We start from the raw sequence: 27,135 nt of genomic DNA, 5'->3' as shown, positions 1-27,135 counted from the left end.
GCATAAAACCAACGTCTATTATCAACAAGGCAATGCAATCTGGGGACTACACAAAACCCTCATTGACGGAACACAATAAGCAGCCCCCACAGGCAGACAGAGACTCTGAATCCGGCAGGAAACGTTTTAGTTGCAGCTGTGACATACCTCATTTCAGATGAAAGATAAGCCAATATCAACAACATGATTAAACAGAAGATTAACTGACGCCAACCAGACAACTTCTAAAAAAAAAAGCCCAATCCAAAGGCTATAGCTCATAAGATACGGCGTTTCTTAGAGTGTTATTACAAGTGTTACGAGCTGCTGGTGAATATATTTCACATTTACATAACACCAAACTATTATATAAAACAGTAAGTGCAGTGTTAACAGTTCAAGTATTTACAGGGCTTTCATAAAGTATTACATGGGACATCTAGCCTCTGCTAACCCCGCTGCTATTCTGAGCCGCTGTAACACTTCCTGTGGTTCCACACTGTAATTCAAGCTTCAAGGCCTGACTCCAGGCGCCTGCTGTCACCTACCTCGGTCGGTGTCGTAGAGGTAGACGAACTTCTGCCACTTGTAGTGAGAGAGCAGGCTGAGGACGGCGCCGCGGAGGGGAGGGCGCATCTGGATGACAAACTGCACCTCATTATCGGTGGGGTAACTGGGTGTGACGAAGGAGGTGTGCAGGGCGCCGCAGAAGGAGGTCAGGGTGTTCATGGACTTCTTGTCGTAGAATCCGAAGATGGCGTACACTCCGCGGGAGAACTGGGAGCAAACTGCAGGGACAGCAGAGGACAAGAGGACAGGGTGGTTAAGACATTACTCGGCAACATGTGAGTTTGCTCAAAAGACTGGCTCACTCACCTCAGCACTTCTCTCAGTGATTCAGTGAGGTAGGGTAACCTTGGAATGATTTCCTTGGTCAGAACATTCATTATTCTGTTTGTTAAATGCAAACAAAAATTATAATATGATTATAATAATTACTAAAAGCCTAAGGGGTGATGTATTCAAATTGTTTGTTTTATTTGACGATCAAGTCCATATTACGTCATTCTTTTTTGTTGAAAGGGGGAAATGAACCAGCTTTCTAACAACCGTCTGACTATTTCATCAATATCATTGCTCTTTGTTATTCTTAAACAGATGGTTCCTTATTTCATTTGAAAACTGGGATGATTGGGAAATTCCTTGGCGTGTCTGAAAAAATAACCCTAATGATGATATCTCGGTTTTACAATAAATGATAACAGAAGTCCTGTGACACCAAGAAGGGGGATGAAGTTAAAAAGATGTGGAGGCAAGAACAATCAAATGAAAGACCATATTGAGTTGCATTATTAGAGATGTAAAATCCACTGTATTTAGAGTTACATCCAAGTCGTCGGTCTATTTTGAGTCACATTACTCCGTGGAAGTGCAATACTATCACTGGCCAGTTCATTCAAATAATCCAAGATGCTTGTGAAACATTTTTTGTTACACTTCTATACGATTATTGATCACAGTGATCACAACATATAATCCCATTTTCATTTGGTACCAACAATTTGAATAAAGAAATGCATGTTAATACACAATAAACACACTCAGAAAGTGAACAGATCTGGTGTCAGTGACAGCATTGCGACAGGAGGTCAGCAATCATCCTGCGGCTGTACATTGGTAGAATGTGTTTCTGGTTAAGTTGGAAAGTGGCAGCCAATGTATTGAAACGTCACGCCATTAACTGAGGGTCTCCAGCTCCCACCAGTTATCTCTGTTCCCTCACCCACCGAGAACGACTCACTGCAGCATTCACAGCAGATGTGAGCGCCACCGCAGCCTGTCACCGCTTCTGGTGCCTCCTACGGAAAGAGCTGAAAAACACAACTCTTTCTGACTCGAGTGAAAAGTGAATTCAGTTTTCCGTTCAATGGCCTGGGGCGTTTGTGTTTGCTGGTGCCAAGATGTCAGGAACAGATACATACTTGGTGTCTGTGCAAATATAGGAGATAAACCTACCTATAAATATCACTTTTTTACGACTGGATTGACCCCTTCTTTGAGGACAAAACAACCCTATTTACATGCTGCACAAAAACCAGACTGTGTTTAGTAAAATAACAATCTGACGCAAGCAAAAGGTAAAAGAATATAAACAGTTACCCCAACATTTGAATGCTTTTCACTTCAACAAATCTATGACAACCACTTCGGGGAATGTACATCCTAATAATACAAGCATTTTATTTCTCCTATCAGAGCGTGCATCTGATGACATTTCTTGAAAGGCGAAAAAACATTTCCATTTGTTTGTGTATTCATCATGCGCTCTAGTGGGACACCGTAAATTGTCAGGCAAGAGCGACTTCCATTCAGTCAGAAGCCATTTATGTGTAAACTAACATTCAGAGCTACAGGTGTTTTGCTTCCCCACCCTATCATGAATGGCTGCTCACTTATTCTGATGGACTCTCAAGTGCTCCCACTGTGTAATCAAGCATTCTTAACATCCGTAAACACTCTCAATATTCCACTACAATGGTTGGGTGACGGGATGGAGGGCACTATTCAAACTTATTAAATGGCTGTGTTAAATATTTGCTTATCAATAGCTGACGGGCATTAATTCAAAAGGTATGATTGGAGACATCAGACAAAGCTTATGATCTTGTTTGAATAATGCAATAAATAAGCTGTTTTGGCATTCTTAGGGTCATTGATGGTAAACTGACCTACATTAAATGTTGTATTTTGTGTGTTTGACCTTAGAAACCAAAGAGGAGATCGCAAGAACGAGAGCCATGACCTCCAATTACGCTAAATTCACATATTTTACAGTATTACTAAAGTATAAAAATATATATATTTACATATAAAATGCGAAAAAGTCAATTAATATCTGCTCAATGATTCAGATGCACTGACAAATGTATGTACTGTAGTTCTTCGTTGGCCCGAGCTTCACCAAGATTCATAAAAATTGAGGCAGTATTTTTTCTATAATCCTTCTGACAAACAGATAAACCAAGAGAAGCATAAACATTACCTCCTTGGAGGGGGTTATAATCCATTTCCCCCCTGTCCGAGAAAATCTGTCCATCTTTGTGAGGAACCATGTTTGAGTACGTGCAAACCCATTACACATACTAAAGAGGACAACATGACAGTGCTCATGTGTTCAGCTCCGAAGCACAATTGCTGTGCGAATGAGATCTAGTCGCTGGTGGGATTTGCCTCATCCTTTTTAATTCTATTCCCTCCCTATCTGTCCTGGTACAGACACCTCTCCCAAGGTACAAGCATCCATTCTCAATACACACACACACACACACACACACACACACACACACACACACACACACACACACACACACACACACACACACACACACACACACACACACACACACACACACACACACACACACACACACACACACACACACACACACACACACACACACACACACACACACACACACACACACACACACCCTCCAGTTAAGTGAATCAACAGATGGACAGCAGTATTGTGGGTAAGTGCTGCAGGGTGAGTGCTGCAATCTCCCGGACTGAATGGGAGCCAGTCGGAGCTGCAGCCTTCGTCGAAGCCCAGTTTTCTCTGCACTCGCTCTTAATTTGGACCAGTCCTGACACAGAACCTATCCTAGGGGACCAGATCGGGCTGCCTCTTTCTTTCTGCTCAGCTGTCCTCTGCTTATTAGGTTGAGCTTTGAGCAAACCCAAGCTTCAACAACAGATATGTCCACACCCTCCCTGTAACCCCACTCCTGCTCCCATTAGACATACATTGTCTTTGTGATGCAACCTTAGCAAGGGTTGCCACCTCATTGAAGTGGAAAGGTTGTGTTGGGTGATCCCATGAGCCATGGCATCTATAGTGATCTGAGCTCCAGGTATGTTCCCCCCTTGGTGAAAGGCTTACAAGGATGTTCTAGACAGAGAATGACCTCTTCTGTTTCTGGGGCAAAGAATCCAGTCTCACTGCACCAGATCTGCCAGCATCATGCAGCTCTGCCCCTAAGACACGAGGCATCCTGTCACAAGAAATGCACGTTCCTCTCTTCCACAATAAATCCCTCTTCAGAGTCTTCCCTCACATGTGTGGCTCAACAACAGGCTTGGTATTCCCAGCCACATGCTTGCATTGCCATAAATAGAGCCAACCTCCAATCAATGGCAGCAGCGTCATTTATTTCCAATGGAGAGCCACGAGCTGCACTGTGCAGGAACCTCTTGTTTTCTCACACTTAATCACTTCTGGCAGCTTTCAGCGGTCAGAGGCCGCGCCACATGTTGAGGTTTCTTGGGTTCATAAGGTTTAAATACTGTAGCATGTAGGGGATAGTAAATCTGAACTCCAGGAACCTTCATGTGGAGCTAGCGGCGCTGTTGATCATGATTGATCACGCAAATGTGTCAAGTAAAAATGACCCTTCCCTTGGTAGCCTGCAACCATCTTTTTTACAAACTGCTCTGAGAAAATAAATAGGAAAACAATTTGCCGAGTGCTGGGGGAGAAAACCAAAATAAGTGTTGGCTCTTATCAACAACAGCCTGGATCACCTGTGAGGAGAGAGAAAAATCCATTTTTTTTGTATCATTCACATTGTACTGTAACTTTCTAATTAATCTATATTTTAGTTTCAAGCTGCACCAATTTGCTACCGCGCTAATGTGTCCTGCATGTACATTTCTCACCCTTTTATATTTTAATAAACTCTAATTATTTTTCTTTGTGAAGGGCGAATAACAAGACCGCAGAACAAATGAGCAGACCACATAAATAAACATTTATAAACATGAAATAGCAAACAAAAAAAGCAATCAGTAGAAACATATTGACCAAGTCGAACTAAGGAATTGAACGTTTATTTGCGGTGGAAATGAAAGTCAATTGCATTGAGATTTCAGCTCAATAGTTAAAAAGCTTAAAGTTTAGACACAAAGAACTCATACCTTCATCCCTGAACCTTTACATACTGGGTTTCCTATTTGTTTTTATTCTGAAGAACTCAGAACTCAAACCGTTTCTGAAAGTTACCCCAGGCTGTATAAAAAGTTCTGGATTAACCTCTTGCAGCCTGAAAGAGCCATACTCTGTATATGGACATATTCCTCTCCCTCACTCACGCTCCCAGAGAGGTCTCTTCATGCATTACCCCCCTCCCCTTCTTTAAACGCCTCACTGTCCCTCTCCACTCTCCTCTAACCTCACCACTCGATTTGACCTCTCTTTTTGTATCCTGTCTTTTGCCTCAGCCATCTGCTCATCCCCCAAAGCATACACCCTCCTCAAGCGTGGCGGTATCTCTCTCCACCTGAGTGCCTCCCTCCTTCCCCTCTCACATTGTTTTCCCCGTAATATCGCCTCGCTCCATCAGCAGTGCAGAGATTCGGGTTGGACTTTGGTTAAGAAAAAAATGAAGTGCAAGGAACAGTCACGAGAGACAGCTGCTGTGGAGAAATGCCCTGGCCTCATCACTCTTGGCGATTAAATAAGAATGAAATAATCATTGTTCTGTAGCTGGAAATAAGATGGCCGAACTTTCTACAACTGATGAAAAAACAAATGAGTTAATTTAATTCAATGATTCTGCTTGTGTCATCTCAAATTTAATTAATGCTCATGAGTCCTCAGAAAACCATGTGCATTTGAAGTCATTAAAAGAGACTTGCATGAGGGCTGAGTGGTAAACAACACAACGATAATTCTGTCTTATCTGCTCCTTCTCTTCTCCATTCTCCCTTTTTTTTTTTCTTCCTCTGCAGCTAACCGTGCCTCCTCCTCCTCTTCCTCCTCCCCCCTCCTGCTGCAGGGAACCATGCATCCCATCTCCAGTTCACTGGTCAAACACACACAGTGTGCCGCCCTCGTTCCCTTCTATAACCAGGACACTCTGCAGTGCTACGGGGATGTTACATTTCTGACGCATCACTGGGATGGCTGGCCTGGAATGCTAGTTTAGAGGGATGCGTGGTATCCTGCAGGCGTGCCGAGCTAATACATACGAGAAAACCTTTTCATGCACTCAAAGTATTTGCACTGCACTGACATGCTCTTCTGTGGCCCATGAGCCAGAGCTTTGCACTGCCTTGGGAAGGCGGCTGGGAACAGTAAATGTCAACCATGATTGCATCTCTTTAGCCGTTTTTCCCGTCCCTTTCACAAAACCAACATTCTTTCTCTTCTTGGCTCTGTTGTTTCTCCTCTCAGTCACTTGCCCTCCATTTCCTGCCTGTGTCTCGCTCCGGCTCTCCCCCTGGTACCCGGAGATCCTCTTGCTGGTCTCCCCCTCGCTCGCTGCCTCGCTCCCTCCCCCTACCCAGTGTTCAGCAGCCTACATCAGGACCAGCCCGTCCTGCTCTGAAGGAGGGATGCTGTCACTGGGAGGTAGCTCGTAAGTGCCCGGGGGGATTGCATCAGCTCTTGTCATATGGAGATGTGAAGTGCTTCAAACTGTTAACTCAAATGGCAGACCTAGATTCAAGAACGACTCGACTGCAATGGTGCCGTGAAACGTTAAAAGGAAGCTGTTAGTGATCGTGCTCCATCAACATCCAGCGTCTGTTTACACTTTGAATGACCTGCCGGGTAACACTGTACACACACTGTGGTGAAATGAAAACACACATTTACTACATACAGTAAATGTATTCAGTGTTTTGACATTAGAGCAGTGCTTCTGTATATTTGAACATTATTTTTTACGATGTGCAACAAAATCGATTTATAATAATTTTATTGTGAATAAAAAATGCTTCTGGAAAACTGACAAAAAACTGTATATAATGTTTATTTAAGATGTAATGCATAACAATGGAACATTGCAATATACCAATTTTATATTTTTGTGATTTTGCCTACATACGTCATACATTATCTCCATATTGTTAAAATATTGTCTTTAATACATTAATATTGCAGTGTTACTGTAATTCCTTTGCTGGGCATTCCATTTTTATTAGACTGCTGAAGGAATCCAACCGGTATGGTTTCATGATCATCCTCTTAACCTTAAGCCACAGAAGCAGCCACCATAACTGTAAATGGTAGTAAACCACCTTTCCTCTGATTGCAACAGCCCTAACTGTCATAGACACAACATATTTTCGATGTTGACATCACACTTTCACAAAATGGAAATGTACTAAATGCAGATTTAAAGAGGCTGTGTGGACTGTTAAGCTTTAGTACGCTATGGAGCAGTTTGCACCATAGCACTTGCACGCACATGTGCACATTCATACTCAGTCCTGTCACTGTTTCCACACTGATTGCTGGTGGCAGAAGTGGGCCGAGAAGCACAGCAAAGCTCGGGCACAATGCAGGGAAGAAGAAGACTGCTGATAAGTAAACAAGATGAGAGGAAAATGTTGAAAAATCCTACTTTGAGCAGGAAAGTTTGGGACACCTCAAGGATTCACCCAATTAGTTATTGGTGACACTGGATATTTATTTTGTTTTCAATTTAAAATGTTTGGTGTCCTCGTGTCTGGAGCAAAGGACCAAACTATGTTCCCTTTTTACAGTTGGTCTGAATCTGTTTTACAGGCCATAACATATCAAAACGTCTGCTCTGTTTTAGAGACCTCTGACCATTTCTCTCCACAGTCCCCTGTGCTCACAACCTCATCTGCTGTTAGGGTTTGAAAAAAGTACAAGCAATCCACCGGTGGGTTCAGACGAGTGTGTCACTTGATGCATGTACTTGTATGTTTGCCTGAGTGTATGATGGATGATAGGGGGTAAAGAGCCTGGCCTGAGGATGCTCTGTCACTTGTCGCTGTTGAGCCTGGAGCTTACCCACCAGAGATAAGCATCTCCACACACAGGTTTCTAAATCCCTCTACTCCTGGGGTCAATTTTCCTCCCATCGTGTTTTGTTTCTATTATTTCAACTTTGATTTTTTTCGGTTAACTGAATTAACTCCTATTAAAGATTCAGATATAACGTTGTAGCCACGTAAAGCCGTAATACAGCATGCAAAGGTTTAATAACAGAAAATAGATGTGTACGTTTTATTGTATCTATAAAGAACTGGGGTTTGACATTTCCCTCTCTGCTAGATACATTAGTGAAAGTCACAAAAAAGGGTTACTGGCCACAGTGGCCAGTAACTTTAATGGCTCAAATTAATGTGTCTCTATCAAAGAGGGGACTGAAGGGCTTCCTTTAACGCTGGCTCTGCACAAAGGAGAAGCATATAAATGCTGCCCGGATACATGGAGGACAGGTCAACTATAAGAAGAAATCTGATCAAACGCTTGTCGGAGATTTCTGTCAAGATCCTGGAAACAATTTGGATCCAAATGTAACGTGAGAAAAAAACAAGCATATTTTTCTAAATATATATAGACATGTTTTATCATCAACGTAAGTGTGAGCTGTTTTTTGACACCTGCTGCTGATTTTTTTTTAGTCTAACACATGAAGCCCACTGCTGAGCAGAGAACTTGACACCGAAAATATGACAGCCGTCACTTCTGAGAACAAGCAAATGGACATGTCATCCAGTTTAAAATAACTGCATGGTTTTAATCATGTATTAGCATGGTGCAAGTTTAAATTAGACCAAGTTAGAATGTTATTTAGTGTTCAACTGATTGCGAACATGATTTCTATTGATATATATTGTAGAGTCGTATAGCTACCGGGTAAATATTTGAATATTGTGAGAAGGAATACATGGACATTTTTGCGAAAGTATAACTTTACAAAATACCCATTAGGCATTTGGGGTTTTTTTTCTCTCCGAGCATAATGGAGAGTGGTATATCCAATTGAGAAGGACATTATGGAAATCTGTGTGAAGGCATAACATTCAGACTCTGGTTAGAATGATTTACATTCTCTTTGAAGCCTCGTGAATTGGGCCTAAAAGGCATCCATAGGAGAAAAAACCTAATCCCATAGCTTGCTGTGCCTGAAGGTTTCATATATAACCTACAACCGCAGTCAATGAGATGAGTGGACCTCAGGTCTGTGAGCAGGATGACAGAGAAATACCATCATTATTATGTGAGCTGTCACATCTTTGCCAAAGTAAAACAAGGATAACTTATTCAAACTAGAATGTGCAGCTTTTTCCATAAAAGTATTACAATTCAACAGAATAGTTTGAACAATGTTGAGATAAGATTTAATAGGATGATTAAAATAAAAAAAGACTGTAGAAAAATGGCTCAAGAACATAACATAAATATCTCTGATCTACTGGTATCTATTATCTGATTTCAACACTGTTATTGAAGATTATTTAATGGTAATGTTAAACAAAACTGTGTTTTGTCATTATACATATCGTGTTTGAATTATGTCTCCATGTCCCAAAACAGTTTTACGTGATGTTACTAATCTTTCTGATTGAATTGTTCTTCCTTCTATATACACAGTTAAATATTCACAGTATTACATGTTCTGCATTCTAAAACCTTTGTGTTGTCATTAATAAAGCTTGACTAACATGAGTACCCTGTGCAAATATGATTAGAGTATAATGGTATTGGTTTAACATCAGGCGTAGATAGGTCCTCCCAATTAGGATGGTCTCTCTTGAATGTAATCTCTTATCTTATCGTATCGTCTCCATTTGAAATACAACCCAAATGCCATTATACCAGCGGTATTTATCATACGCAAAATGTCACCAGTATAACCAAACTTGGTATGTAAACGTGCAATATAAATTTGAGTTTGCTGCATTTTGTCCTTGCTGGCTGTATTTTCATTTATTTTGTATTATTACTTATATTCTTTATTTACTTACTTTCTTTTTTCGGGCTTTTGGGATATTTTCTTTAAGCATATTTAGACGTTTGTCACCCAGGAAAGCAATGACGTTTTACCAAATACTAATAATGCACATAATAAGGATAAGCTTTGACTTCTGCAAATGACTATGCATTTTGTGCACTGAAGATTAGAAACTGATCCTCAGACCAGAGTCACCGAGGTCAGATGTGGTCCACCAGCACGTCCTTCCCCTTCACTGCAGGTGATCAAATATTCTCTTTGCTCTCTTGTTTTTCTCTGCAGCCCTTCAACCCGCAGCTCCTTCTCCTCTCCACCTGCATTCTTGATGATATAGTCCTGTACTTGTGTGAGAGTGGCTGGTGAGTAATCCCCCAGGGAGTCAATGACTCTCGACTCCAGCTCCTTCTGACAGATATTTTCACCTTCAAGGTCTGACCATCATTCTTTTGTTTGAACACATGGCAGCACACATGGCTGAAAGCATTCTGTGGGTCAAACCTGACACTCACTGTGTAGGTCTGTCCAATACGTTGGCCATTTCAAAAGTTCAGATAACGTTATCTTGCAGGGTTTACTTAATATCTATGTTCGAGAGGACTCAACGGATACATGCAGAAATCTCCCTTTCCCCTCATCCGCATGTCATTTCCTTGACACATGTAATTAAGGGCTATCTATGCGAGCAGATAACAGACCCAAACCCTTGGCCCTCGCTCCACCTCGAGAGCCGCGCTCAGAGATCCCCCAGCCCATCACGCTGAACAAATAACAATCCCTTCTTCGACAGGCTCTTGCAGTCCACCATTTGCTGCAATGCAGAGGCTGGAGGAGTGCCACAGGACTTGTCTTATCCTTTCAAAGATGATCACTCCTCTCACCTTCGAGAAGATGTCACCACAGTACACAGCGAGGACAGTTACTGACCGTTCGAGTGTGTCTGTGCGCATTTTAAGAAGGATTCAGCGGAGTATGAAACATGTAAGGCTTATGATATTCCGTAATTGGATTTCCAAGAAAGCTGGTGACAAAACCTCACACACCACTAATCCTCCCAATCAGCACTGCGGGCCTAAAGCGTGCCCTTTTTCGCAGATGAATATGAAGGAAGGGAAGAGAGAAAGAGCATGAAGCAAGGAGGAAAGTGGGGGTCGTGGATGGAGAGGGGTGGGGATTGCGCCACGTCTGCATGAGGACGGACAGCCAATGAAGGCCGATGCGCTCTAACTTAAAAGGACACCTATCATGCTATATGTGAACAATATATTGTAGGGCAATACCTATACAAAGTATATAAATATATATATTTTTTCAAAATACCAAAAAGATCCTGCATTTTAGCCATGCCTCATTTCGCTCGATTTGCTCTTTCCAGCGCTGTTTTTGCAGGGGGCTGATTCTGTGAGCTGCAGCTGAGCACGCCACCCTGCAGGAGAGGGGAGCGTGCTCTGAGATCAGCTGCTGGGCTGCAGCGGGGAGAAAAGGGGGAGAAAAAGAGATCTTCGTCCTCCGTGTTTTATTCTTATAGAAGTCAGAAGAGAAGTAATGGGGCAGAAACCCTCCTTTTTACGCAGCGGTCCAGACATAGACATCAAACGGCGACACATATTCAGTTGCCAGTTACTTTGGCATTAGGGCAGGGATATCTAGATACTTTCCAGGGTTTGACATAATGAATTGTGCTACTTTTAAAGCAAGCAACGATGTTTTCAAATCTGTAATCAAAAAGCTCCTCAAAAACACTATCAAAGCAGTTCCTGCCGTTGCTACGTTAGCTCAAACAGTAACAACGGACTACTTTTCTTAGCGGATGCATGTCAATTTAAATCAATACAACTATTTTTTAAATCAATAAAATAATTTTCTAAATCCATAAAAGCCTTTAAATTAATATTGGGAGTCATGTCGTTACTTTGTCGAGAATGTGGCCATGTAATAAGCGGGATAATGTGCACATTGCATAATGTGCCTTCATGCCGATCTAGACCCCTCCGCTTAGCGTCGAGCTCCTGATCGGCCTGTCGGTGTTTTTTTCCCCATAATGACCGCGTCACTGCACATTATCCCTTACAGATGATTATATAGAGTCATTATTCATTTGTTTTAAAGCAGGAGGAGCAAACGCTTGCCTCGGGGAGGGAGAAACGGAGCCACAGCGGAGAATAAACAGAAGGGCAACCATGGCAACCATGCAAGGGAAGTCTTCTTGCTGCTTTTGTGGCAGACTACAGCGCCACTTACAGGCCTGGCATATGTACTACAGCGTCTCCAGCGCTTTCGAGCAGCAATGGCCGGCCGTGGCCCAACCTCTCATTCCCCTGATAGGTCCCCTTTAAGGTTTAATCAGTCTTGGAAGTGAGAGTTGAAACGCCAGGGAAGGAGAGAGTTTAACATGTCGGACCACCAGAACAAACATTCAAACTGTTGCTGTCAGAAGCAGTCAGGGTCTGCCTTCACAACAAACAAGGACGATTAGCTCTGCTGGATCACAGGAAACAGTTCACTTTAGGACTCAATGAAGGGATGCCGTTAAAGAAAGGCGACATGAGAAGGAAATGTCAGCAATCTCACGGAGAAATACTTTCAGAAGATGCATATAAATAATTCCCCTTGGGTAGAGGTTTTTGGTGATATTTCAGATAGAGACTGCTGCTCCAAACTGGCTTGTTTTGTTTCCAATTGTACGCAGCAGGGTAAATACCTGGCATTGAGAACCTCGGTGCTTGCTGTTCTTATTCGGATGATTGAGAAAAAAACAAGCAACCGTTTTGGATGTCTGGCGGGTACATTTATTCCTCCATCACCGTCAAAACACTGGATTGTTTTTCCTGCCCTACTTCAGTCTTACTAGTTTCTGTTTTCTCTTTTACTAATCTGCAAGACAGAGCAGCGAGGAGTCTTGAAAACATTTTTTCTAGTTAGAGTGCTAAACATCTGAGTTTAATTCTTCCTGACTGGTTGTTTCTGTCCTTTGGGGAGACCTCTGATCTGCATGTCTCGTGTATGTTTACATGCAAAGCCAAGAGTGTGCCACACAGGGCCACCGAGAGGGGATGACAATCTGCCACTCTCACGATGGTCCACTTACTGCACGTGTAAACTAAGCCTCTGCCCCCGGTGTCGCTAATCAAATTACAAGTCACATTTCATATCCTATACCGATGAAACAAATCTAGCCAAGCCATTGAGGGATTTGCATTGTATAGCTTGATTATAGAGCTGCATTTTAAAACAGCGCCTCTCTAGGTAGGACAAGACTCTCCCAGCTCTTTGCCAGAAGAATAAAAGAATACGTCAAAGAGGAAGGGAGATGGAACCAGTTGGTTAACCTTGAAGACATCACTTAAATAATTCCGTCTCCTTCTCAGACTGATCCACGCTTGGTTAAGTATGTATAGTCCAGTGCCACTTTTCATCTTATTAGTGCCCTTGCTGAGATGGCGCTCCGTCCCTGAATGATAATGTCGGAGGTAGTAGAGAGGGACAGAGATGGAAAACAGAGAGCTCTGACAGTGACTGAGCTGTAATCCTATATACGCCAGGGCCTTGGCATATGAACCCTTGAATATGCCCTTACTCACCTTGCTTTTATAAAGTACATTTCCCCTCAATCACGATTCTCAGCAAGGGGCTTCACTTCAGAGACATTTTATAGAGTTTTGTGGAGAGAAGAGCAAAAGTTTTCTCGCATTTGATGAAACGATGGATTCTCCGTAGACCTTCCATTGTCTGGATAAGTGCTGGGCACTTACGACAATAAGAAGAAATTAGGTTTAATTTGGGGCCTGTCTGATATCTTGTCTGCTGTGTTCACTGTGCTGCAATGCAGTCAGACCAAGTTCCAGGTTTAACAGTGTCATGAGATCAAAAGAAAAACTCATAAAGTGGATCACAATGGCTTACTGATGAAAAGAATACGTACTGCAAAGTCATTTAATTTCTAAGAGATCAACACAAAAATATTTATATATTTTTAATGAAATGGTAACCAAAAAACAAGATAGCCTCAAAACTCACTTTAAACAGATTTCATTTAAATTAATTTCAGCCAGAGGAAAAGGTGATTTATTACAAGAATCTACTTGTTAAAGCGCAACCAACACATTTATTTGGAGGTAAAACCAAAAGTGAGCGTAATGGGGATGATAATCTTCTATCACACAGTTAAGCTATGAGTTCATATATGGCAAGAACACTAGGACAAACTTCAAGCAGGAAGTTGGGCTGTGAGCTGTGATGGAGCTGTGATGGAACCTCATTCTTTCTTTCAAATAAATCTGACTAGCCTGTCATTTATTTCGTATTCATTTTGTGCTAAAAAAATCTTGTGCATTAAGAAACCTTTCATTGTCCCTAAATATGATATTCAGTTACAGTACAGGGCATCCTAGGGCTACAACGCTTAACTCTGAGTCAAACCCCTGAAATTGGGAGTGAAATGTTCACAGATTTTTCACAAACTTCGGCCACTTGAGAGCAATTTCCAAACTTAAGCTTCTTTGTACATAAAATACCCAAAGTCTATCCCCTTACAGCTCAGGGATAGCACTTGGTACAGCAGCAGCGGCAATATAATGGGCAAGAGGAAAACACATGGGACAAAGAAGAAAAAAAGAAGAAGAAAGCAAGAGAACTGACGCCTCTGTGCCCTTGGTTTAGGAAAGGTATGCTAGTCATTCAAACAGTCCATTAACAGTAGACAGAGCAGGGTGCTATGTGGCTTCAACCATTCACACCGATTGTCTGTTCCTTTATGGTCGGTTAATTTGGAACTGGAAATCATGCTACTTCTGGCCACTGTCCATTGCTGGTCTTCTTTTCAATACAGCTCATCGACATAGGAGTATACATAGAAACTCACAAACCCTTGACTAGCATATTCTTAACAATCCTCCTCAGAAGAAAAGATAAAGGGTTTTCTGCGGTGGTATGTACTTACAATCCAGTGCACATCACACACAGGCATACACAAACACAGCGGTAGGTCACGTCATTCCCCGATCTCCAGCACTGTGCCTCTATCCGCCACTATTCCCTCCTCTCATAAACATAGCCAAGCCACTGAACTCCCGCAATCCTTTTTCATCATATTCTAGCACTGTCAGGGCTGCAAAGGGCACCGGCATCTGAGAGAAGCTTTCCATTGAGGCCTTTAGAATGGATTCACTCCAAACAGCCTTTTCATTCTGCAGCTGCGATGGATTAGCTCTGTCATGGGTCCAGATGAGGTTTGCCTTCCTGATCTGCACACCACGCCGGGGAAAATAAAACCACGGCACAGAGATAAAGAAACAGGAAAAAACGAAATGAAGGGACAGAAATCGCGCCGGCGGCAACCCAATGGTCGATGATAGAGAACTTCAATATTTCATCACACAGTCATGCATGGACACACAAACGCGGACATCGGCCTGGGAGCAAACGCCCACAGGTTTTATGAAGCCATGTGTGAAATGGCAAGAGCCTCACAACAGCACTCTCCGAATTAACCATTGGAGGGAGAAACAGCGGAGGGCCATGGATGAGCGAGCACATCATGTTCACTTAATTCTCACTCGTGGGGATAGTGAGCACTAAAGACAGGAGAACCCGCAGTGAGACGCGAGTCAAGTAAGATATCACCACTGCGTCACAATCAAGTATTTTCCTCGCTCACACCTACTCAAACATCTTCTTAATCCGAGTTGGACAAACCGACAGACAGCAATGGCTACCACCTCATTTATGACCAAACAGCAACATAAGAAAAACAAGTTGGAAGTAGACAACAACCGAAAAGTCCCACGCACATGTGATTCTGATTCTTCCCTTTACAACACTCATTCAGATTACGTTAATCTTGTGCATTCAATGTAAATCAAAGGAATATATTGGCCGCTTGTTATGGTGACAACCCAGATATAAGTGATTCGAGTGGCCTTGGTTTGCTCCTCAGGCCTGCCAGATGATTTGTTCCGACACATCAACAGATCGGGCTCTGGCATTGCGTGGGTCTTCAATATGCAACTGCAATCACAGATGCCGTAATTGTCCATAACCCCCCCAGTTTCAGATGTGGAGGTCTGCATTATGTCTCTCATCGCATAAGATGTGTTTAATTTGAACCACAGAGGCTATTCATTGCACCTCATGTCGTATTTGCATCAATTTATCACTCCAAGGAATATGCTAATAACTTCCTCTCTTGCTTCTCTCCTTCAGCCTGTATGCTAGAGTGCCCGTACACTAGTTTCACAAGGTTATGATGCTCCAGTGGCCCGGCGACTGTGAACTGTCACAGGCAATCAGTCATGATGGAGCCCTTGTTTCTGCACAGACATGCAGCTTTGGCAGGGCTCTGCTAGCGACCGCCTCTTTTAAAACAGGCCAGAAACGTGTGGATCAATCTGCTCAGTCGGCAGACGGAGAGCTCGAAGATGGAAGCCCCGTCGCACTGTGATCCAATATTTACTAGTTGGGAGAATACATCGTGACACTTCCTGTTGATGTTTTGTATTCATCACAACGCCGCCCTGATGTCCTCTTCATTTTTGCCTGTCTTTAGCGCAGAAATCACTCTCCGCCACACACACACACAGAGGGGAACCCAGACAATAAACAGCTGATAACGCCGTCCAAGTGACAAGATTAGACAGCATAGGTGCCAATTAATGCTTTTCTCTGCGCTCTTCAGCAATGATAAAAGGCTCAAAAGTGTTTTATTTCATACGCTGTTTGACCTTGGATAGGACAATGCAGTCAGCAGCTCCTTTTGAGGAGAACTTAGAATTCCCTCTTTTTCTTTTGCACCCAGTGAAGCCAGGCCAATGCCGTAACTTCCGATGAGGCACGATGCGGAAGTGCTATTCCAGCTCAAGTAGGGGATTACTGATTAAGTGATTACGGGTATTGCAGGGGAGTCTAGAGAACGGCCAATAGCTGGCTGACTGTGACTGCAGCGGCTGCGGGAACATGGCTGTAATGGGCTTTGAGGGAGAGATTAAATATATATAAAGGGAGAAATATAGAAATGAGAAGGAGAGAGAGGGGGAGTTAAAGTACAAAAAACACTGACTGCAATGTGAGAGATCTCTGCAGGAGATAAAAAAGCTTTTCTTCATCTATACCTGCTCCATCCCTGCCTATTCACAACCGGTGCGTAAGAGTAAATGACATTTTCAAATAAAAAGAAATCTCTGTCACAAACAAATTGCACTCTCCTTGAGAGGTTTTGTTCATTGAGAAAACTAAATGGGAAGCAGCCATCACATGGAGCCGAGCTGCTGGCAGACCTGGCCTGATGCACCTGAGATGAATAGATCACAATGGCAGTTTGCCCCCTGTTCCTTTTACTTAAGATGCACCCCATGTGCAGGCTTTTTCTTATCATAAACAGTTTTTCCTCGCACAGAGCGAGGCAGCAAATGTGTCTAATGCGCCACCAAGATTTTGTGTCTCCTCCTGTGCGGTCCCTCGTAGTGTTTATCGTTTGCTTTTTATATGGCCAGCCAGCTACTCTTGTTCATCACAACGCAGCGCTGATATCATCTTCAATAAGGGAACACAGACTTCGCCTGTCATTGTTGACTTATAGTCCAGAACCCACCCTATTATTTGAACAGTGCTGAACAGATGTGCGCAGCATAGATGGGCTGTCATGTTGCATCCCGTCTGCTCACAAAAAACACGGCTTGATCTACGCTTTGCATTCATGGGTTTGTCATAAAGCTCACATGTGGGTCAGTGGTGCACAAATTATTCTTCAACCTATTCTTGGTAGGTTGCCTAATGGTTACATCAGGGGTTTTATTGCTCAGCTATGGCGTGAATTGTTTTTTTTTATAGATATGGTAATTGTATTGTCAACAAAATCTGTTTAAGTGTGGAAGGTTTCAGAGCCATCATGGATGTCCCTTATACATGTAAAGCATTTCCAGCAGTACCAGAACAAGTGTGCATTACATAGAAAGCCTTAGTTATCATGCCAAGACAACACTCTGTTCAATATTGTATGTTGGCTGTTTGTTTGAAATAACTGCATGTTGTAGGCCGGGAGATGATATCTTCAGGGTGCCATGGCAGTCCATTCAAAATCATTTCACCTTAATCCCTATTCTTACATGCAATTCATCACACTTGCCTGTACACATTGAGCAGATAGATAAAGGAAATCAATAGGAAATCCAAAGACCCCAACATCCCCACAATAGGGCTGAACACACCACAAACGATTGATAACTATCAGGGCTGGCGAAATCTTTAAAAAATACAGGGTTATATGTGTGATTTACTCATCTTTTAAATAAAAAAATGTGTCCCTATGCTGGATTCCTTGTTGGTATTCTGGAGCTGCTGCAGTGGCCAAATGCCCAGGGTTTGTGAAAGATATATGGAGATTTGAAGCCACCACAGCAGCGCGGGAGGATAGCTGTTGTTTTATCAAATAACGACTGCCAGCGTCATTGATTCCAAGACAAATAACACCCCGACGGCAACACTTCTCCTCAAGTAAGGTTTAAGAGGATCTTTTGATATTCCGATTAAAAATGCATTGTGTTGAATCTGCCTCCGAGTGTTCTATGTTTCCTAGTCTGAATCTCATTACTGCTTCAGTGGTGTGCCTACTTATAAATAAATAAATAAATGAAAACACAGCAGAGGGCATCTCAGGGCCAGGAAATGATGTCAACATTATATTCCATTTTAAGGTTTGGCTTTCGGAATATGTTCAGCCTTTTATGTGTTTGCCTTATGTGACGACAACAAACAATTCAAGCCCTAGCAGGGATGCCAGCAAGACTTCAAGAAAATTATACAAATTGAATTCATCTGTACTTCATTTTAAGACATGCACTGTTTTGCTCTTATGTTGTAGCAATTAGCACTGGTAAAAGCAAGTAATAGTGTTTATAAAAAACATATGATATAAACTCAGCCAGACAGTTTTCCGCCTGAGTCAGATTTGAACATGTGACTTTCTCTGCCTCGTACTGTTTTTTTTTTTAATCTGAGCAACGCTGTCAATCACTGGCTTCTGCTGACGTCCTGCTTCTCTCAGAGGGTTTCCTGGTCCCAGAGCATGTAACCTCATCAGGGGCCGTTACTGTAGCGCTCATCTGAGGCCCCACACACACCCACCTCGACAGACCTCCGAGACCGCCTGGCCTCCAGTTCACACCATTACGTTACTCCACAGTAGCTCGTGTTTCTCTCAGAGGCTTTTGCACAGTCATGGTGCTCATCAAAATACGCTCATTTATTCATGGCATTCCAGAGAAATCCTAGCCTCAAAGATGGCAAATCACGTTTGCACAAAGACACAGGGTGAGCGAACAACATTTGTTTACCATGACCTTTACTTTGGATGAACGATGAAGTGTATCATGGGAACTTTGGTACAAAAACACAGATATAAAGCGGAACTGTTTTTAAGGAGGGAGATGGGATCTGTCTATATACCATGTGTGACTGCATATGCCTACAGTGTGTTTGAGTGTGGCTCTTGTGTGCACATGGCTATGCATCGATAAATAAACCTCCAGCTGTGTCTCACAACACAGCTGGACTGAGATGGCATGTCCCAGCACAACCCCCATAGCCCGGAGAAGTGGCTCTCTGTCATTCACTCGCACACTTAAGTACACACACACACTCTCCATATATAAACTCAAACATCCTTTAGTCCAATTATTTTACCTCTTGCTTTCTCTTACTGCACTCTTCCTCTCTATCCTCCGACTACTTGTTACCCCGATCACACCATTCACAGTTACAGCCTGCAAGGACGAAAGAAGTGTGGCACTAGTACAATCACCTGAGGAGCTTCTCTCGACCATAGCCTTTATTTGTCAGGTCCATGCGCTGCAAAAAACTCCCGCCTGTCGCTTTGTTTACCATCCAACACACCAACAACAGCCCCAAAACTATACACAACAATACACCCGAAGATTTGGTAAGGGCCCTTTTCCTCTGTGCTTCACAACATATGCCATTTGCCAGTCATAGCGTGGGCCGCCGGTGCAAAGAGACTGTTGGTGTTTCTGGGCAACATGTGCAAAGCTAGCACTCTCAGGGTGGGCGTAAAGGTCATTGAACAAGACGTCTCCAAGAATGTTTTATGTCCAGACAAAAAGGAGTGCACTATAATATTGAGGGCTTATGGTAATGCCAGTCAATTAAGTTGATTTCCCAAGTCTACATACAAGCGAGTATTCTTCCTGACTGTTGAATGAAACGCCCTGGACTCCAAACCTTTTCTGTCCTGACATTGCTCACAGATTGTCACGGTTTACTTTTTCTTAAGCACACAAAGTATGTGAGATAATGATTTTTTTTTCAGGCCGATGTTTCACACTGACAAAACAGCAGCGGAAATGTCTAGCATCAGATCATCAGTTGTTAAAGGACACATATGCAATTTTCGAAAATATACTATTCCCCTTTGTTGACAAAAGTTAGAATGGAAGATTAATGCCATTCTTATAACTGTACATTAAAGGTGGGGTAGGTAAGTTTGAGAAACCGGCTCGAGATACACTTTTTGTTATATTCCATGGAATGCTCTTAAAATCCCGATAGCAATGAATATCTTAAGTGCTTTGACAACAAATCCATACAAAAATGTCACCTGTGGAAGCCGTAATACTGTAGAAAGCACGACCAATCATCTGAGCCGGCCCAGCTAAAATAACTGGATGGCCTACCTGCCTGTCAGCCTTCCATCTGTGCACAAACTTATCTCGTGCCCTCATTGGTCATGTGCGCGTTCGTGTGTGTTGGAGGAGGGGCTCTGTAAGGAAGTGGCAGATTTCTTCCGGCTGTGTATTTTCAAATTCTAGCGCACTCGAGCTGGTTTCTCCAAAATTACCTACCCCACCTTTAAATATGAAGCCTCAGCTAGCAAAAGGTTAGCTTAGCTTAGCATAAAGACTTGAAACGGGCAGAAACAGCAAGCCTTTTTCTGTCCAGAGGTAACAAAAAATATCTACTGTATAAGCGTCTCTAAAGCTTAAAGATTAACAAGTTATAACGCCTTCTTTCTAAGTTAAATGTGGTTCATACAGACAAAAGGAGCAATACGTAGTGAACGTTAACTATTTAACGTGCATACAAATAGTAAATTGCTGTGAAAAATTGAAGACGCGTTCATTCATACTGGACCAGATTATATTTAACGCCTACTTTCCAACAATTGCAAATATGTTTAGACCTTGAATACCCCAAACTAAAATGCTTTTTGAGGGGACCTTGTAAGAAAGGTGGGAGACAGTGGCTAAAATGTGCGGCCAAAAAAAGCATCTGCAACTGCCAGGGTTTAAAGACCTGAAGGATTCGATGAAGGAGGGGAAGGCACATGTAATAGGGCTGGCAGAGGGGACACACACCATTAGCCTAATGACAGAATGAGCAATGAGGAATAGGGAGATGAGATTCAAAAGCCAAGCATTGCAAAATGTGCCTTTAACAGGAATCAAGGCGAGTAATCTAATACATAGCGTGGCTAAGAAAGGCGGAGGGGGGGCTTGATGTTTTCTTCGCCTCAGGTAAAGTAAGAAGAAGAAGGGTAAACAGAAGAGAAAAGGATGGCAGTGTCATTAAGTTGGCTAGCCGTGACCATCAGGAACATTAATGCTGTCTACTTTGCTTTCTTCAAACCGGAACTCTTTGCTTTGAACTCCTTCTGTCTTCTTTGTGAGTGCACCTGACTCCGAGTTTCCACAGCTATTATGCATTGGTAATTACACATTTCACAATTTCTGATGTCACTTCAAAGCAACAACAGCCATGCCACCAAAGCACACACCATGCCTCTGCAGTACAAAGCCCAGCCTTAAGGATTACTGAAGCCACACATTGTTTTGCTGCCGGCCACTAATTCAATTAATGGCATATGGTTTTTAAGCTGACTTGAAAGAAATTCTTCTCACACGGGACTGTCCCTTCATCACACATAAGGATTTCCATGTTTTGTTTCTAAAAAGGAAATAAACGGCAGCGAGTTTAATTAGAATTACTGTATGCACATCCTCTTGTTTCTCCGCCTCTTATTATATTACTTTTAGAGGGTGTAAAGCAATTGAGGGGGAATGATCTAGATGATGAGTCAGAGCAGAACTTTGGCAGTGTTCATCCCAGAGTAAAGGGAGAGTGCACACTAAAGCAGAACGTCCCCTTCAGGAAGAGAAACAAATGCCGTCATTTCAACTTCTATGCATGGCCTTAGGCAGCCAGAATTCATCTTAATTTGAACTATGAGGCTTGCCTCAAAATAGATGTACTCACCACTCTTGAAAAAAACACAAGTTCAGATCGCCCTGTCATAAAATAGACGTGCGCTACTGCTGACTAAGGTCTGACTCACACACATGGGGCTATTGATGACAGAGGAGATTTGAATGTCCACTAAATAATTGTGACAGTTTGCAGAACAAACAACAACGCTGACAAACAAACATTTTAGAACACAAGAGGTCCTCAGTCACCAGAGTCAAAGACTCAAAGGCCTGGAAGTCAGCAGATAAGTGATATCTAATAAGCGTCATCTCTATTTTGTTCGCTACATTGGTAGAGACAATCTGAGGTGCTTATGGACTGTTGTGAGCGCAGCATGAGCTGTCAGTGGTGTGGAGCTCAGCTTGACGAGAGTCTCCTGGCACTATTTTAAAAAAAAGTCTTAGATCATACATTACAAAAATCTGTTTTGAAACCGTCCCTCTCAGAGTTTGTTGATTGTTTCACAATGAATAATTGGATTTTTTTAGTATAGAACTTCTTCCTTTATAATGTAGAAGGTTAAACTAAGGAGAAATTTCACGCAGAGCAGATTATTAATATGCACATCAAAGCAAGAGAGAGGCTCTATCCTAACATTATAATACCATTTGACAATCGCTCTCCTATTTTTGCATCATTGAGCAATGCATTTCTTTTAAGCATTGGTCACAGCTCACAGTGTTCTAGTATAAGAAGTCCAAGGCAGGCCTGAGACAGTGCTCTTGATGGAGATGGTAAGACGTGGCAGTTGAGAAAAAGAAACGGGGCCACGGCTCCCACAGGAGCTACTTCCTCACACTGAAGCTCTGTCTGCCCCTGAATTTAATTAGATTCTGATATCAAGCCTTTTTGTACTATGCTTCCCTTCCTCTTCAACATGCGTGAAATTGCACTGCACTATCTATTATTTATTCACTCTCATTTGCTTATTGTTTCTTATGGATGCCTTCGTTAGGGCACTTGCAGCTCTGCTGCCTGTGATATGACGCTGTGCTTTATCTCTCTCGCTGCGCAGACCCACCTCCTCTGCAGGTCTGAGCGCAACTCATTTGCTGCCGATGGTTGGGGAGCTATGGATTTTTTTCCCCTTCCACCCAATGACAGCACTGTGAGATGCTATGAGGGCTGGGTGCTAATGAGCTGAGTCTGCAATGCTGGGGAGATGCTCTGTAACACAGGGGGAGTCAGAGGACGGGCAGGGGGAGATGCTCGGGCACATGGAGAGTCAGAGGGGCCATTATGACCGTGCCTCACAGGGGTTAGAGAGACTCAATCGCACCAGTCAGTGTGTCTCTAAAGCCGGCCATTCAACACAGCCCAACTCATCTTTTTAAATGACATCACAAAATGGAATGCCCGACTATTTCTTCCCCTTTGGCCCATTTTAGGAAACTGCAGCCAATGGGGGACGTAACCAAAAGGGTTGTTTGTTGGATCAGACACTGCACCAGTCGCACCATGGGATAGAATATAAATAATGGCACACATGAAGAGGGAAACGTGTCATATATTATAGCTATATTATATATATTATAGCTACTACAATGGAAATCCTCTCTTCTTGAATAGTCCAAAGTTTATGGTGAAAATAAAAATATTTATAAATCACAGTTATACAATCCACATCCAATTTTGCTCCATAACTCATGAACTCCTCTGGTGCTGAGTCTTCACACAGGGATTGTTTAATTGGCTGAATTCTCAAGGCCAGCATGTGTACAGCAGGATGCCAAAGGAACTTATTTTACGGTGTGGAAATCATGGATTTGTATTACATCACCTCTGTAAGACTCAACAGACACAAATGGAGTTAATGTGTGATTTCAGTCAAAGCTGCATTCTCTGTCAAATCAAATGTACATTTATATTAAAAAAAGTATGTATTCACTTCGAGGTAAAAACCAGGAAAATAATATAGGATTAATAAGAAAAGAACCAACTGTATATAAATCTGTAGGCTATTTGTACATTCCTGTCAGGCGTAACCACCCAGAGGGAAGTGAGATGAACTTGACTGGATTGAGATGTAGGCTCTATAAAGTCCATGTATGACTTTGACATAAATAATTCTGCACGCTCTGCTGTGGACATAAGTGGGGGAAGAATCTGGACATGACTGAAATAGAAGCACACTTACACGCATGGGTGACTGCAAAGCTGTTGGACGACTCGAGGTTGTCGACATTGTAGAGGAGGTGGAAAGGCTTTTCAGTGGTGTTTTGGTTGGTGTTGTAGAGTTGGGCAGCAAACCTGAACGCGCTGTGCTCCTGCACCGTGGAACGCATGAACAGTCCCCCTTTAAAGAGATGGAAACCAAGATCAGACAACGGACCTGTGTCTTTACAGTGTAATGTCAGTGTCGGGCCACATTTTAGTCAGCGAGCAAGAACTCTATACGTCCCGCTGTAAAAGAAAGCAGACTGCTTGGATATTTGAAAGAATAACTATCACGCATTTTTTACCAGTGCGCCTGTCTGTAACTCTTCAGATTGAGCGGGGCAACTGTCTCCCGTCTTCCTCTTTATATACACTTATTTATTTTAGCCAGCGATTACACACAGACAACAAAAGATGCACATTTAACCCACAGCTTCACAGAATCAGACGCTCTAACATCGCAGCATACGTAAAATCAAGTTAGTCTCTCATAACATTGCGCAGAGCTCCGCGCACATCTATACTGTGTAACATTGTAATCTTTATCAAGACAAAGCACACTGCAGCTGTTTCAACAAAGCAAAGACACTTACCGATACTAATCTGATTGGGAAAGCCTGCGTATGATCGGTCAAAGAGCCACAGTAGCAACAAAACCGCGCGTTGTGCCATTTTCTCCGACCTATCTGTTCAACTCCTTAAAAGGGTCTGTCTGAGCAAATTCATATGTTCTGGATGGAAGCCGGGCGCGATGGAAATCCAGTGGATAGATGATGGTCGCTCACAGTGCACCAATTAGGTTCATTGAGGTGCAGCCCAGCTGCAGAGCATTTTTTTGCAACTAAGAGAGGCAGAGAGAGCGAGAGGGAGACAGAGAGAGGAGGGGTGGGCTAGTGGGGGAGAAGGAGCTGATCTGAACTCCGATTGGACCCTTCGCGGCGGGCCAATGTTGGTCAAACTTGATCTGACGTTAAATTAAAAAGCCTCAGCCCGCTAGATTACGACGGCTTGGAATAAGCGCTGCACTTGTCAATATTAGCCTTCTCTCGGCCGAATCAATAGAAACACTGCAATCTCAGGTGGCCAATGACTCTGAGATAGCTGCTGCATATCTCCACGATCTGCGAAGGAGTATGCAGAGCAGCGGTTATTGCCACAGTGGGAAAGTGTATGTGCTGGCTTCTCAATTAATTTTGCAAATGTACCCTATCCGTGTTTATCTACATGTTTTAGGTTAGAGAGAGGTATAACAATAAATGATTCTAAGAGATAAACTCAATGCCTGAAGAGACATAGGCATAGCCAACAGAGATGTGGTCCTGAAAATAATAATGAAAAGCTGAAAGTGACTAGACAAAATAAACCTGCTGTCTTATTTCGATTATACCTCATTGGAAATACATTAAACCTTCTAATGATTGACCATCATTAACCAACTGATATCTCTCAGTCTTATTTTATTTACTTTCAGTTTCACCCTGTCTCGAATGAAACATCTATCATTCCTGTGATTCTGCCAAAGAGAGAACAATTAAAGGATTACTGCTGAGGTTTATCACCCTCAGCAAAGAGCTTTGAAAATTGAGTTTTTAATTGCACTGCAAATGGCTAGGCTTCAGCTATTGATACTGCCACGCACTTAGTTCGCTTTAACACATGACTTATGTGTGTCCTGTTTAAACTGTGTATGTATAGCAAAACGGTGTGAAACCTGGTCCTAAAGAAAAACTGTGATATGTTTAAGAGAACCAAAAATATGTTTCAGATCTGATGATGAGTTGCATCAATTTTGACATTTACATCAATAACACAAGTGGGAACTGTGAAAGTGTGCTGTTAATAATGGATGCCAATCAAGTAATTATATGGCTTGACCCCCCCATCCATACAGGGTCAAATGTAGCTCTGTTCCCACGGCTGCCTGGCTCTCTAGGGATGAATCTTGGATGACATCACATTGATTCTCTGCTCTCCCTGCCGTCCTGTCAGTGTAGGAGGACGTTTGTTGCCTGACCTTAATGCCTGAAGTCATAATGACCAATGCTAAACTGTGAAGCACTGCTATATCCACAAACTCATAATCACATCACACCTGCATCACATACAAAGAATGGTTGTTTTAGTGGATAATCAGAGGCCATCTGTGATATTGTTTTTGCTAAATTGTATAGGACAATTAACTGGCAGCATACCAAAAGAGCTATTTAATTGGTCCTTTACAGTGCATGCTGCTACTCAGTGTGAATAGAGCTAATCATGCTTTATTTCAAACTAAACCGGTAAAGAAAAAAACATTATTCGCTGCAAGGGGAGCCAGAGTGTTTCAGATAAGGCCTCGATATAATTGATATTAAATGGTGATGAGTGCGCTGCATTATTTGCAATTAGGACATTTTGGCCATGCTGCGTAATCCTCAAAGCTCTTCCGTTGCAGGAATTCAATTTTGTTACAAGTGTAGAAAATCACAGATAGGATCTATATGAAAACAAATAATTATATGATATGCCTTCCAGGGTTTAGAAAACACTCACAGGAGAAAACATGCCACACTCGCACTCGAGCAGGCATAGCGAAAAGGACTGAAAAATAGATGAAAAGATGTTGCCTTTTATCTCATGATGATGATGATGATGATTCACAGGCTATAGCTTTGAGCACCGAAAGAGTCACCAGCAAGAATTATTCATTTGCTCCCTGCCTTCTCTTCCTAACACAACAGGATAAAACCTTCCCATTTGCCTCGTTGAGGTTACATGAGCAAACCGGTTAGAAAGTATAACATTTATTTTAAAGAAAATTACGTTCTCTGTCTCTTTGGGTCTATTGGCTACAGGGTGTTACTATTTTTAGGTTTGACTGCTCATGGTTACAGGATGTCTTGGTCATATGAAAAAAAACAACAACCATGAGTTTTGAGTTTTGCTCTCTGCCTGTGATTTGGATCAACTTTAAAATGGTTTCCCCCAGAATTTC

At 42.5% G+C, this 27,135-nt stretch overlaps 1 protein-coding gene across 2 annotated transcripts in view; it reads right to left on the bottom strand.

Annotated features, from left to right (window-relative positions):
- The window catches only part of LOC117453591 (glutamate receptor 3), a 103,064-nt gene extending 78,063 nt beyond the window's left edge, over nucleotides 1-25,001 (bottom strand). For both annotated transcript variants that reach the window (XM_034092454.2, XM_034092453.2), the window contains exons 1-3: nucleotides 24,755-25,001; nucleotides 24,142-24,300; nucleotides 528-767 (exon numbers count right to left, since the gene is read on the bottom strand). In XM_034092454.2, coding sequence (XP_033948345.1) covers nucleotides 528-767; nucleotides 24,142-24,300; nucleotides 24,755-24,833 — 478 coding nt within the window. In that variant the 5' untranslated portion in view covers nucleotides 24,834-25,001. The remainder of the gene's footprint in view (nucleotides 1-527; nucleotides 768-24,141; nucleotides 24,301-24,754) is intronic.
- Nucleotides 25,002-27,135: the final 2,134 nt, after the last annotated feature.

This window comes from Pseudochaenichthys georgianus, chromosome 10 (genome assembly GCF_902827115.2).
Source record: "Pseudochaenichthys georgianus chromosome 10, fPseGeo1.2, whole genome shotgun sequence".
In the NCBI taxonomy this organism is placed as follows: domain Eukaryota; kingdom Metazoa; phylum Chordata; class Actinopteri; order Perciformes; family Channichthyidae; genus Pseudochaenichthys; species Pseudochaenichthys georgianus.
This window is presented reverse-complemented; position numbering and strand designations above follow the sequence as displayed.